Source organism: Cariama cristata, unplaced genomic scaffold (genome assembly GCF_000690535.1).
Source record: "Cariama cristata isolate BGI_N322 unplaced genomic scaffold, ASM69053v1 scaffold15116, whole genome shotgun sequence".
Lineage (NCBI taxonomy): Eukaryota > Metazoa > Chordata > Aves > Cariamiformes > Cariamidae > Cariama > Cariama cristata.
In genome coordinates, this window is record NW_009621684.1 from 8,276 (window position 1) to 23,414 (window position 15,139).

At 40.9% G+C, this 15,139-nt stretch overlaps 1 protein-coding gene across 2 annotated transcripts in view; it reads right to left on the minus strand.

Moving 5' to 3' along the window:
* Positions 1 to 7,022: 7,022 nt before the first annotated feature.
* Positions 7,023 to 15,139, minus strand: part of VPS13D (vacuolar protein sorting 13 homolog D (S. cerevisiae)) — a 103,775-nt gene continuing 95,658 nt past the window's right edge. For both annotated transcript variants that reach the window (XM_009702077.1, XM_009702076.1), the window contains 3 exons: positions 13,367 to 13,498; positions 8,345 to 8,585; positions 7,023 to 7,517 (listed from right to left, as the gene is read on the minus strand). In XM_009702077.1, the coding sequence (XP_009700379.1) occupies positions 7,386 to 7,517; positions 8,345 to 8,585; positions 13,367 to 13,498 (505 nt within the window). In that variant the 3' untranslated portion in view covers positions 7,023 to 7,385. The remainder of the gene's footprint in view (positions 7,518 to 8,344; positions 8,586 to 13,366; positions 13,499 to 15,139) is intronic.

Here is a 15,139-nt window from a genome sequence, read left to right on the forward strand (position 1 = left end):
TGTGTGTGAAAGGCGCAGAGAACCCTGCTTTCTCCCCGTAGCAGTCCAGTTACCAACATGAGTCTAGAAGGCTGGCTCGTGTGTGCAGGGTGTAAAAGTGGATTCTTGAGCAGCGTGTGGGTTATTTCAGACTTCCACAGGAACCCACAGCAAATAGATCCTGCAGTAATAGCATAATCTTTGGGTGAATATACAGTTTAGGCTCAGGCACACATGCAGTGCTGAGCCGCCTCTCATTGGTGGTTAATATTTCAAATAAACATGTAACCTCTGCTTTGACAATGGCTGCTCAAATTCTGAGTGCATCCAACGCCACTGGTGCTGTGGAAATTTCTGTGTGTTTTGTGATGCATGCTGGGTTTCTGGTGTGTAAATACATGTTCTTCTGCATGTCAGCTTCCCTCTGGTGTGTACTCAAAGGAGAGGCCAAAAAGGTAGCTACTGAAAAAAAAGAAAGGTGAGTGAAGGTCTGTGTGTTACATGGATTTAACGTTTGAAATCAGGAAGCTCAAAGCTGGGGAGTTAGCTCTTAAACCTGCTTATAAATGTCAGCTCTTGGTCTGATCTCAGTGTGATCATGACCTTGGCAGCTGTTTATTTTTACTCACAACGTTTTGTCAGCAGATAGTTTCTCCAGGTGGATATTGGTTTGGTTTAAAATGTTTTTTTTTAATGGATAGAATCAGCCGTTGGCATTAATGTCAGTGAAGCAAAATGTACAAGCAGTAACTAGTGTCATGCGACAAGACCTAAGAGTGAGCAAGGCGAGTAATAGATTCCCCTGCCACAAAAGGGGGTCCCATTTCAGGTTGACATACTATTGCGTACTGAGGCTGGTACAGATTGGGGAAGCCCTTAAGAAGCATTAGAGGACACTAATACAGGTAGCAAGTAAATAGCAGGATTGGAGATCAACTTTATACTGAGCTAGGTCAGAAAAAATAATTTTGTCCATTTGTATACCGTATTGTGTTCTTGTATTCTACATGTACCTGTCTGAGCTTGGGGTGTAAGCATGCTCTCTCTGTGTAATCTTATGAAGACTCATAGTGCAACTGCTGAAGTACAACAAATAAAGATGTATTCTGGCACAGAAGGTAGTGCTAAATATAATCTTTGCATTTCTGGGATGTTTACTGCAAATACTGTTCCCGCCATACTTCAAGATTAAAAGAAATCCTGATAAATGTATTGGCACATGAAGGATTATTCAGAGGGCCTAGAATTGCACCCTGGCAGAGGGAAAACATCACTGATGGTGTTCTCCCTGGTACTTGAGTTGCTGTGTCAGGGCCAGGGGGAGTCTGGTCCTGCAAATGGTGGTTTGCTTCCCTCCTCCCAAAAAAAAACCTATATGCAGGCACAGTTTTTTGCTGCATCGTTATTTTGATACCCGGTGGTTTGTGCTGCTGATTGTTGATGGTTTGCCAAGGGCCTTGAGGCAACAGTTGTTGGGAATGGTGAGTCACCCTCCCCAGGCAAAGCAAATGTTTGCTTTTGCTGGGTCTAGAGGGTTGAGGGATAGTTGGTATGATAGATTTCTCTTATATTTGTTAAAATTTCTATGCAGCTGCAACATCCAGGGGACTTCTTTTGCTGGCATTTTCAGTGTGCAGAAACAATTGTTCTGCAGCTCCCATACACAAGCCTTGTCCTTTGGGTGACCCAGCCATTTATCCAAAATGTAACTGCACATGAAAGCTGTTTACTTCTCTCATGGCCTTTTAGTAGTACTGAGCTAGGCCTGAGGTGCAAGGTTATTCTGATCCACCGAGAGGACTCTCTGTGCTGGGCACGTTGCTTGGGCAATACGGTGTCAGCTACAGAGGAGGGGGGAACCAACCAACCCAACAAACCCCTTTGTGATACTGGAGCCCAGTTGCATTGAGGCAACATAACTGTACAACAGGCCATTAATAGCATTGCTGTAATGCAGTAGGCACGCATCGCTTATGTAACTGCAGTTCGCCCCAAGATTATTTTTGTTTCTATACTAGAATGTGCTCTAGTTCTACAGAGGAAAACAGCAAAAAAATGTCCTTTTTTTTCCCTAGTGTTGTGTCAGTGGCTAATGAATGAGTAACCTTTTTTAATTCTTTTTGGCAAGCCTCCTGTCATGATTAACACTGCACTCTCTCACATCTATGAGAGATGTGCAGAGCTGGTCACAGTGCAAGGACCCAGCCTTATGTACACATCTGGTGTGTTTTTTTTCCCTCAGATTCTCCCAGTTCAGAGAATTTGCTGATAGAGAGCTATGAAAAACATACAGTTCAGTCAAACTGAACTGTGTCCTCTGTTGATGAAACATTTTCTCAGTTAGGTAACTTCATGGTATTGTTGAGGAGATGGCCTTGCACTGTCCCGATTCCTTGTTTACGGCTGTGAGAGCACTGGGCTGACTACTGGTAGGCTGTAATAAAGTTGAACCAGTAATGGAAGTGGGGAATTGGAAGTGTTTTGGTCCTAGCCTTACATTTGCTAAAACTGAGCATCATACCTTGTACTGACTGAGAGTCTGCTGTCAAGCATGCAGTGTACAGAAGTCTGGGGTGGAATCTGAAGCTTTGGGCATATTTTGATATCACCTGCCCCCCCCCGAGTATGTGGGTCTTCTTTGTAACAACTGTGCTTTTAAGAATAGCGTAATTAATTTGGAGTATGGCCAGCACTTATCTTGAAATTTTTTTTAAAAAAAAAAGTATGAGTATGGATGTATATAAATACATTTGTGGAGAGGAGTGTGTTTGTGTGTGTCTGCTAAAAAAAAAAAAGGCTGTAAGCGTGTACACACACATACACACAGAGTGTTGTTCTTTGTAAGAAACCAAGTTGTATAAGTGGATTTTGAGCAATTGTTGACTTAATTAAAATGGGGGGGAGTGGGGGGTGGGGGTGTGTGTTTGTTTGTTGGGTTTTGGTGTTTTTTGTTTTTTTTTCTTTGTATCTGCAGCACTTGTAATCAGTAGAGAGTGTACGCCTCAAAAAAAACCTGTTTGGTTTTTTTTTTTTTTAGATCCAGGTGCCAGAGGTCAAATCATTGTGATTAGCGAAAAAGAGGCATGTTCTTCTAAGAAGCGAAGCAGAGCAAGCAAGGTTATTCCTAGAGGAGTCATCATCTGGTGGCTTGTGCACTGTAGGAAACAGGTCAGTACTAAGCTGTGTTACAGAGAAAAAAAAAGTTAAAAAAAAACCACCCCAAAACACAAACCCCATATATAGTTGGCCTAGGATCATAGAAAGTAAGTAGTCTATGGCTAAGAAGAGAGATAAATGCTGAAACCCATCATGCAGTTTAGGAAATGGGCTAGCAAATAGATCAAACCCTCCTTGTCACAGGGAAGTGTTATGATTATTTTTTTTCTGGTTTGAGATGTGGACCATTTAGCCACTCACATTCTCTCCACAAAAATGTAAGCACTGCACTTTTTGGTAAACAGCATTCACAACTTCAGCTGTTCAGATAATATCATCTGTGAGCATATCATAGAGCTTAAACCAGTATGATCCAAAATAGTAATGCTCCATGTTTTGATTGCTTTGTCAGCTACATGGCAGCAAAACGGAAGTTTGCAGCCACAGCTGTGGATTTAGGTCAGAACAGAACGGACTTTTATAGTTTTGCTTGTCCAGAATTGCATCCAGCATAAAATGACATCGCCATCTGTGTTGTTCTGCGTATCGTCTTGCACATTAAAAACTTGCTTACCTAATTCAGTCCCAAGTCTGTCTCATTTTAGTGACAGCAGAACACATGGGTTTGGGTGAGTGTTAGAAATATTAGGATGGATTTTTCCTACATAAAATTATATTAATACCTAAAGTGCCATTTGTTTTTTTTGAAGTGTGTTGTTTGACTTTTAACTCTGGCCTTGTATAGCTTGGGTAGGTGACATGTACTGTGAGGTGTTGCTATAGCACAAAAGCATTTATCAGCCCTGCTGGTCATCCACCTGTCTAAGCAAGCTGTCTGGATTTTATTTTACAAGATGTGCTTTTTCTTTGAAGTTTGAGTAACTTAGCATCTAGATTTCCCACTCTTAAATAAATGTCACTTGGAAAATTAGACCATTTCAAACACATATTATCTGAGCGTCCAGGTCAGAGAAATGCAGTGTAAGTCTATGTTTGACCTACAGTGACAACCAACATTCCAGGGGGTTGTCCAAGTTTTACCTCAAACATCAGAATTCTGTGATGTACGAAGTGGCTTCAGGGCTGTTCTGCCACTCAAGGGCCGTGTGTCTAACTTGGAGGACAGGAATGAATAATTCTCTACAGTCACTTTCTGTTCCTGCACGTAATTAATGGTTTTGCAAGCAAAGGCACATGCAGAGTGTGGGTGGAATCAATTTACTGCACTTCTCCAGAATTATCGTGAAGTAACTCTTATGTCAACACTCTTTATTTTACATTTCTTCACTACGAACTCCAGCAAGAAAACAAAGTTGGTCAGAGTAGGCAGAGAACAAGTTGTACAGTTCTCAGTAAAACATAGGTAAAAATCAAAACTGATGGGCCAAAGCAAAGTATTTCTACCTCAGCATATCACTGTATGGGGTTGTAGGGTTTTTGAAATACGACCTGCATTGTCGATGGGTTATTTAATCTTTATCAGGGTGTGAAGGTGAACAGCTTTTTATAAAGACTTGAGCAAAGAGGTGTGAAAAAGCATTGTCTTCCCTGAATGATATTGGCTGTTTGCTAAAGACAGTGGGTTTGAGGAGAAAGCTGTGTTACTGTCTCTTATCCCTGAATTTTTTCCTTCCCAGCTTCTGAAATTTGAAGGCTGAACCTGCTTTCATCGCTGCAGCAGTCACACCTCCTCCAATGAAGCCAGGCTAAGCGCGGTAAGCATACTGTCTTCATAAGGCTCAGAATCTGAAGAACTTTGCAGAATTTGGTAAATGGAACTATGTTGTCTTGTCTGCTTACAGCTTGTGTTTGAGTTCTTAAGGATTTGAGTGAAAGCTGGAGACTTGCACTTACTCTCCACATCCTCTGAAAACTATTTTTGAGTATGGCTCCTGGAATCTGAAACTTATATTTATTCACTGAGTAACAATGTTAGCAGTGCCAATAGCAATAGGAAGTCCACAGTAAGAGTTCTGAAATTGCATAAAAATAGTTGGGTTAACACAATAAATAACACCACTTGTGCTTTTAAAAAACCAAAGTTCTGATTCAATTTGTTTGGGAACGTTAAATGAAGCAATATGCTTCTCTCAGCTATGTCTGTCCATCACTCCTTGTAACCAGCACGGTGTGTACCCTTAAGAGAGAACTTGGCCTTGGCTATAGGCGAGTGAGCAGCTTCAGCCCCTGTACTCCAGCAGAGCGCGGTCTCAGGAACAGTAGCGTCACATACTGGAATAACCTCAGCCCGTTATGGTCCATGGTACTCGTAGCTAGTAGGTGCGCTTTCCCAAGGTTTACATAATGTTCTGTTTCATCATTATCAACAGTCAAAAGAAGAGGTTAAGAGCACGGACCAGAAGAAATAAACAAAACCACAAATTAGCTCGGTTGTAATCTAGTGTGGCTCCCTGAGTTGAGGTAACTCAAAGGCTTCACTATCAAACTGCTTTTCAAGTGTTTGCACGTCAGCTCCTTATATAATTGTTACAGAACTTACGTAAGTATTCCAGCCATTCTCCTGTGAATTCTCAACAGAGCAGTGAGCTGTCCTTAGCCACGAGATATTTGCTGCATTAAAAAAGAATATTACAGGCGAGAGAAGGAGGGAGTCTTGGTAGCAGAGTCCAACAGGACTGAACATGTTAAAGCACTGTTGAGCCAATGCACTTGTTGAATTCTGTGTTTTACTTAAAAATTACACAGAGCAATATACAAAAGTGATGCATTAAATTAGTTTCATTTGTGTAACGGATCTTTATGGATTTCAGTTTCCAGTCACAGACCTCACACACATCTACTGACACCACTTTTTCTCCTTACACAATTGTCCTCTGCCTTTGACTTTACAGGAGTTGAGAACTGGTTTAATTCTAATCTTCAGTTTAAAAATACTCCTGTATGCCTTTATGAAAGGTTACTGCAAGGTAAATGAAGTTGAAAGTAAAGCTATAGCGGGCTCCTTACATTGAGTCAAAGGTTTGCAAAACAACACTTTTAGAATGTAGGTTACTTGGCAGTTTTGGGGAAGTTGTGTATTCACACTTAAACCTTGGCACAGCAAAGTGCCGTAGTGCATGCAGCCATTCAGCACAGTTGCTGAACTATCTCCAGGGAGCAATGAGATTTCCCAGTTTCTGTGAATAACGGTATGTAAGTACACTCATTCCTCAGTCTTCAGCTTGGTTGAAGTTGATGAGACAAATACGGATTTGATGTACAACATTTGAGAAAGCATCTTCTTTTTATTATTTCAAAAAGTTTCATTTTGAAGAGGTTGTCATGAAGACAAATGATGCAGTGATTTCCTCTCCCCCCACCCCTCCGGCATTTCCAGCGCTAGCAGAATCCCACACTAACCAGCCAACTATATACGCTTACTCAGTCCGAGCAAAGGAAAAGATTTCAATCTCCAAGGCTGCTTACTCGAGCTACTGTAAAAACACCTTAGAAGCAGGGGCCTTCAGAGGTGCAGACTTTGCTAGGTTTGAGTGCTCTATTCAGAACAGAATCAACTTCTTGTTTTCTAATATTTTGAAAATGTAATTGAATTAGTGATTCCTCGCTGCAGTATTTAATAAAATGCAATTTTTTTTGTTAAAAAGGAGGATGAAATCTCAGTGGTACACTAGGTATACGTACATTTAGCTGTACTAGTGATTTACAGAAAAAAAACAACCCACAAACCAACACAAAAAACCCAACAACCAACCCCAAACAATGCATCCTGATCACAGTGTTAAAGCTCCAAACCACAGGACGTCTGTGCTCCAACAACTGCAATTAACTCTTAATTTTATTTTTTAAATGTTTATCTACATTCCTGCACTGTGAAAATCAGCTTTCTCAAGAAAAAAAAGAGAGAAAGAATGGCTAGTTTCAGGTAGTGCAGTAAGACTCAGTATAGCTCCTTTAATTTCTTTACACAGTAAACAGACTTCTATTTATACCAACACTCTGGTCTGTACTTTCTTATTTACATGAAACAGTTGTACATATATACATGTTAGCAAAATACAGGGCTTCTCCCAGAACCAAATGCATTTCACCTATATCTTTGTTATACAACGAACGCTTTAAAAAGGAAAAAAAAAAGCCCACCTCACTTGTTTCCTTACGCACAATGATTCCATTTAGCTAAATGCTGAAATCGTATTTATTTCCCCCCCATGTAGTGCTTTCTCTAGTTACAGAATACCATTGGCTCCAGACTGAGACTTGCAGTTCACTCTGGCAGTAAAGAAGAGGTTTCAAGAGTCCAGCTCTAATTGTTCTTGATTTTCACTGAGTCTTAACATAAGCTGTTGTTCGTAATAAAGGCTCTTTGCATAGTTTATTTCTTGAGATAGCTTCACTGCAAGAACTTCAGATTTCACTTTCACCTGCAAAAAGAAATGTGATTTTTGTTAATGTGATACTGCTATCGTCCAAAGCAGAACATCCTTATTTTTATTACTTTACTAACTGAAGGGATTAGGTTTGAAGTCTCCTGTGAGGAAATGTTTCAGTGGAGGTTCCTTCTCAGTGCTGAGGCTGAAGTAAGGAAGAAGTGAGACAGGGAGAGACAGGTAAATAGAGACAGGTATTTTAGGATGAGAGCAGAAACATCTTGCAATATTTGAAGTTATTTCCTTTGCTTCCCCTCCTACCTTTTATCTGGCTTGTCTGTTTGGAATGTAAACTGACTTGGGTCAGGGGTGAGCTTGTAACCCTGCCTGTAAAACAGAGCTCTGAGCAACTACTGTAATGAAGCAAAAAAACTTGTTATGGGTTTTAGATGTGAGAGTTCTGATGAACTTTTTACATGCATGACATAAATCTTTCCAATCTTAGATGCTTTGCACTAAAAAAATACTATGTATAGGAGGAGAAGACTAAATAGATAGCAAAGTACTTAAGTTCCATGTATGTACTGTAAAGTTAAAAGCCTTTCTCAGGTAAATACATACTTCCTAATGTAACTTTTCTGCCTGCAGGAATATTTTAGGTTTATGCCTTCAGTTTTTCCTAGGAGTTTAGGCAGCAAGTTCTGCTGTCACCTAAACCTTTTCGGCAGCAGCAATTTTCACTGCTGACAGAACAAAGTTTTCATTGTTGCGCAGCACAGGAAACCAAACGCTAATGACTACAAACACTTTCAGCACCAGTACACACATAAAGGGGAAAAGAAACACCCGCATGAATGAAACAATAGGTGCTAGACCCTTACCATTGGTTTTTGTTGGGATGGGCCTGGCATTGCTACACCACTACTTGTATTAACAGCTTTCTTCGTCAACTGTATGTACACGTTCCCGTGGTCTTTTGAAACAAGGCAGTGGTAGAGATCATCATACTTGACTTCTAGGAAGATGGCCTCACGGTCTGTGTAGTCACCACTTTTCAGGAAATAAACAGCTTTAGATGAAATGAGAACACAATAGCTGTCTATGTTCTCCACTGCTATGAAACTGCAAAGAAGAAAAAAAAGAAAAACTACTCACTTGAAGCTAATAATAGTAAACAAATGTCTTCACTTGTTATGTTTTGAGTCACCTTTAGAAGTCTTTCAGAAAAATTAAGAGTGTAACAAGTACAATTACATACAGATGTAATTTAAACTGTTCTAAAAATCAAGCTGATGAAGTACCCTCTCACCCAGTTAAAAAAGATCATGCTGTAAATCAAATATTAGCACTAAATGCCTGCCTTCTAGCTTTGGACATTGAAAGGGCATATAAAAATATCCTTTAACCAGGTTTAAGAAGAGTAATTTCCTTGCATTGGAACACTGCAAGTCCTAATACTGACATCTAATTGTAACTAACTTCAGTTCCACTGCTGGTATGTGAAAGGTTTGCAGACATTTATGACAAAAGCATTATCCTTCTACACATTATAAACCTACGGCGCTTCCTTTTACCACACACCTCCCTTGCCTTGAAAAACAAAAAACAAGTTTAATCTGCTGCCAGGATCAGTAGCTAGAAAAGAGAAATTAGCTGTTTAACACTGAGGTGAAAGGTTAAGCAGCAAGCAGCTTTCCCCAGAGAGATGAGTCTGAGTGATGAATAGCAGAGGTAGAAAAGAGTGAGTTAAGAATATTGAGAATCATGATGGCTGCAATGGTTGATGTGTGGAAAAAAAAAACCCACAAAACAAAACAGTGAGGAATGCAAAAGTGAAATAGATACTTCACACACAAACGCTTCTCCCCCACTTCTGATTTACTACTGAAGTGAACCTCATTAGTGGGGTTTTTGAAATGCTGAAAAAAATCAGAAAATGAAATATGAAATCATAACTAAGAAAGAGTGCTAAAGAGAGTAACAATGCTCTGTCAACAGCCCTCAGCAGTAGAAGCTTATCTGTAAAACTAAGATTCTCGTGCTCTCAGGTAGGTTCAAAATTACTATTTTCTGGACTGTTGCTTATACAAATCTGTCTGCTGTTGGTCTAATACATTCTGCAAAATACTCCACTGTCTTGGAAACCACTGAAGATTGTCAGTACTAAGAGTTTTGGGTCGAGTAAAGCATTTGGGTAGAGCTTACCACCTCCACAACTACTGTTGGCTCTACCATTTAAGTAACACTCTGCACAAATTACTCTGAGCTGTATGCAAATAAACCCATACCTATAAATGGAATTTTAATAGCCAAAAATATTTCAAGAGGTCAGATCACAGGTGGTATAGAAGAATAATTCCTGTAACCTGCTATTAATAGTCCTCTGAAGGATGGTATTCTGTGCTGAATTTGGCTTTTCCCTGCCCTATGCCTCCTAGCCATGTCAGCTGACAGTGCCCGCCCTTCCACAAACCCGAGAAAGGCACACGCACTACTCAAGTTAACAACTTACTTACATTTTCATTTAACTGCTGAGAAGAGCACAGCCATTCTAATAAAATAAAAAAAAAAGGCCTGTAATGTACTTTGCCCAGCTCTAACCTTGGATGAAACTACAGGATAGGATAACTGAATTGTGTTCCTTTCAGTAAAACAAAATGGACAAAGATGTGTATTTCAGCTTAGAAAAACGTAGGTGAAACACAAGGTTAACACAGTTACTGAAACTAGCAGTTGCCCCTCAGTTTTCCATCAGAGTTCAAGCACTTTGGCGTAAGGTTTTGTCTTTGAAAGAAGTAGGAGGGAGAGTGGTATTTTTTATGAAGTGTCATAGAAAACTTAATTTTAAAATAGAGCAGCATTATAGCCTGCAGAATAATAGTCGTCTTCCTTAGGACAGGCACATAAAAGCGAGTACAGTATTTTACAGAGATGCTAGCTTTGACTCGGGCCAGACTTCCACTAGAAGCAAAACCAGAGGAAACTTGCTGGCACGCTGGCTTTCTTCTGCTTCTTTTCCAGCGGGGAAAGAAGATGAAAAGGCGATTATCAGAAACCCCTAATACTGCATCACTGTCCTCAGCAACTGTCACAGCAATGCTGAGAAACTTGAGAAGGTTTTGTATACCCACAAAAGCAGAACAGCTGTTCTCCTGATGTATGGTACTGGAGCTTGCTATATGGGGGACATCCATCGAGAGAACCGAGGCATTAAAAGCTACTCTAAAGTTCAGTGGAAGCAATTGAGTAATCAGGCTACGGGTCTGTATTTTCTCCATAAGAACAACCGATTATGTATCTAATTTTCCATACATGATTTTTAGTGCTGTCATGTATATATTTTGAGGAATAGAAACGGAGGTCAGTGATTTAATGGTGAAGCACAGAAACATTAGCTAATTTGTAGTTCAAGCTCTACATTTTGTTCTAAGTTTGAGTCATGCATCATTACCCATTTTTTCTTGCCAGCTGTTACTTTATTCTCTGTATCTAGTGCTCTAGTATGGGTATTTAACCTTTTAAGATACTACTTCAAGGTGCAACAACTTTATTTTTTTTTAACCCATACTTCTACACTATTAAAAAGATCTCAAATTAATAAAATGAAAAATTAAATGAAACATGATCCAGTAGAACAAAGTAGAAGCAACCAGACCTCTGGAGAATTTGTGGGTTTTTTAACAACATCAGGAAGTAATTACACAATATTTTCCAGAAGTGAAACAGTGAGCCTAACTGGAAAAAAATGTGGAAACATTTAGTTAGAACAGTAGAGCAAGGTATTAAACCCCCTTTTATGGATTTAACTCTGAAGGAAAATATGCAAATAATCAGGTCTTTAAATGTGTTTCTGATTACGATACTAGGATAAAAGTCAGAGGCATAATTTTGTACTTATTTTCCGTGACAAGAAACACTGTTTTCTCGTTGAATGATGTTCCTAATGGTGACAGTCACAGTAAATGAACAGTGTGACTCGACAAAAGCCCACTGATCTGCTTATGGGGTACACCTGCAAAAAGCTGACAATTTTTTTTGGTCACAAAGTGCTCTCTTTCAGTTCTTGCTGCCTCCTAAGAGCCAGACTGTATATGTCTAAAGACCCTTAAATGGGATGAAAACAGGGTAATGAGAGTGTAAGGTCACAGGGCTGCAAGCAAGCGGCAGATTACAAACCCTTCCTCACAGGCAGCTGAAGGCACAATCTAGAGTGGCCCACAGCTCTCACAGCCTGATCACTGACACTGGTGAAATGAAGATCCCCTGCTAAACTGGTACCTCTCTCTACGAGCTTCACCATCTTGACTACTTTGCCCTGGCAGGTACTCTGACGGATGACAGATGCAAAACAGCTGTTTAGGTAACTGTGGTAGAGAGCAGGTTAAGTAATGAATTGTGCCTTAAGACCCCAATCCAACAAACTGACATCTTGTGTAGAATCATAGAATCGTTCAGGTTGGAAAAGACCTTTAAGAGCATCAAGTCCAACGGTTAACCTAGCACTGCCAAGTTCACCACTAAACCACGTCCCTAAGGACCACAGCTACACGTCTTTTAAATACCTCCAGGGATGGTTCCAGCCTGTTCCAGTGCCTGCCAACCCTTCCGGTGAAGAAATTTTTCCTAATATCCAACCTAAACCTCCCCTGGCACAACTTGAGGCCATTTCCTCTTGTCCTGTTGCTTGTTACTTGGGAGAAGAGACCGACCCCCACTTGGCTACAACCTCTTTCAGGTCGTTGTAGGGAGCGATCAGGTCTCCCCTCAGCCTCCTCTTCTCCAGGCCAAACCCCCCCAGCTCCCTCAGCCGCTCCCCATCAGACTTGTGCTCCAGACCCCTCACCACCTTCCCTGCCCTTCTCTGGGCTCGCTCCAGCACCTCAACATCTGTCTTGTCGTGTGGGGCCCAGAACTGGACACAGCACTCGAGGTGTGACCTCACCAGTGCTGAGTACAGAGGCAGAAACAAATGTACAGACATCTTTCCATGCGTTCGCTCTCTATGTGGGGGTTTTTTCATACTCTCAAACCTCACCACTAGTAACATTTATACACTGTTTTCACTTGCTTTCCTGAACCCATATCCAGGGCATTCAAACACAGATGCGCCTTTACTGTATTAGCCATGCAAATTATTCAGTATTGACTTTTTGGCGGGGGCGGTGGATTTTTTTTGCAGGTTAATCTGGTCATTAACTGTTAACAGCTGTAGCTTAGGAATAACATGAACCATAGGCATACAAATTAGTTTCTCTCACTTCTAAACTAGGGCCACCTCAGAGTGCACCCTGTGCAGGTGAGGGGTGATTCAGGTATTGCTGTCACGGAATCACAACCCACTCTCCTAGGCTTTGGGCTGTGAGAAATAGAAGATAAGGGACAGATAAGGGAAGAGACACTAGTTCTGCTTGTATGAGTGTTACGGAGGAAGAATAATACAGGCCTAAAACATGTACTTGTTTAATCAGTGTACGTGGAGGGTTGGGCGTGTATTATATGCGTGTTAAATGGACTAATGATTACTTAGAAACTTACTGAGATTTCATCTTTTGTAATGCTAGAAGAGGACCAGGGACTTTAACAGGAGGAGTCAACAAACCAAGGCTCTGATTCTTCCAAGGCCTGTATGTGATGGGCGCTCAATGGCAGCTAGGGACAAGTGAACCAAAGGAGCCCTGGGGCACCTGCAGTGATGTTCCTATACAGCGGTGGACAGGCCAGTGTGGAAGTCTTCAGGTGCTCAGGCTGTGCTGCTGATCCATACCAAGAGAAAACAAACGAAATGTCCGTGCACGTGCGCACATGTGTGTGTGTGTGTAAAGCAGTTTTAGTCCCTCTTCCCCAAAGATGTGAAGATAGGATGGCAGCAAACAGAACTACTTACTGTGTAGGTCAGTACTTACAACTCATCTTGGATGTTGTCAGTCAGTTTGAAAAGCTGTTCTTGTCCTTCTGCTTGACTTTCTAAATAGCGGGGCAAGAGCCCTTGAGGTCCTCTACAGCACCGCGGCTTTCTCACTCTCTCTGCTTGTGTCCTACATGCAAAATAGATGCAGAAAAATGACTTGGTGCAACAGCAGCACTTTTCCTTCCACTTGAACCTGTCAGCACACAAAGTTTTATTTATTTTGAAATATGAGGTGTGACAAAGCCTTTAAAAATACAAGGTCTTCACAAATATAGTATGTAGATTCTGTAATATTTGATCTGGAAGACATGGCGTCTATTCATATGGTTTTACATTTCAAAGAAACGTCTCCCAGTTTTCTTCTACAACTAAGGGGCAGTGTGCTAAATTAATAGGAAGACACAACCTAAACCAAGTATACTGTCTGCAGATTTGGGGATCTATATCAGCAGAGTTTTACTGATCTGACTGTTTCTTCTCACTTCTCTACAGAAAATAAGAGTGCATCAACCTAGATAGAGCTCAAATTGATGGACAGTGTCAGTAGTTTGAAAACTGAAGCGTTAAGGAAATAGGAACATGCAGTTAAGACAAAAGAAAAAAAAAAATCTATGATTAACTAGAGTCTTCATAGTAGGGTTTACCATACTTTACCTTTCTTGAATGCCTGTTAAAAAAATGACAATAATAAAGAAGACACACACGTGTGGCCTAATAGACATCAGAGGTTGATACTGGCCACAGTGCTAAAGAACTGCAGGCTAGGTTCCTCCCTTAGCAGTATTTTGTTAAAAAATAATATTCCGAATTCCTTTAAGCTTTTGGAACGCCCTACCCCTGAAGAGTTGTGTTACAGGCTGCCTAGCCCTGCTTTCTTCTCCGTCCTTTCCCAACAGCATCACCCTGGGTCTGCTGCACGCTTTTTCATCTCTCTTTCGGGCTACTGCAGTTACTGATTTTCCAAGCCAAATGCACAGTTTTGATCAGTGCTCTCCACTACCCATCTTGGTTCTTTGTAAAGATCCTGTACAATGAACTGCTTCTATCCTTTTTGATCAAAAGTCAGGAAGAAAAAATCCCATCTAACAAGAAGTTTTCTTTTTAAGCTGCTTGGCAATAGCACACAGAGTACTTGCCTTCTAAGCTTTGCTTTCCGCAGATGTTTTCTCTGGAGCCTTGTTTCTCTGTTACCTTTCCCTTTCAGCAGTCCCCTCCCAGACTTGAAACCCATGCACCCTTTTAAAATCTGTTTTCCTTCGAGTCTTTGACACCCTTGCCTTTTAATGGTGACAGACTTCCCCCCCCGGCCCTGCGCTCTTCGCTTCGCTGCTTGGCTGCAGTAAACGTTACTGGAACAGACCCTCTTACGTGTCATTCATGACTTGGTGTCATCTTTGCTGCTCTCCCATTAGGTGACTGGCCTCTCAGTGTGTTTTGGCCATCGTTGCTCTGTCTGGTATCAACAACGTGTTTTGCAAACAAGGTATAGAAGCCAAAGGTACTGGCTTTCCAGCACAGCAGAGAAAAACATCAGCCAGTTTATATTTTTAATACATTATGACTATCTGGTAAAGTTCTGGTTTTGTTAATGAGATTATTACATCCCTGACTTGCGTAACAAATTACAGCAGCTCAGAGTAATGCTTATCGCTGATCCTCTTTGAGAGTAACTTCAGGAGAGACAAAAAGCTCTTGACTTGACTTCACTTCAGCTGAACTATGGTTATGCTAAGATGGAAAGTCGGTTTGTCAGCAGGGAGGCTGAAAT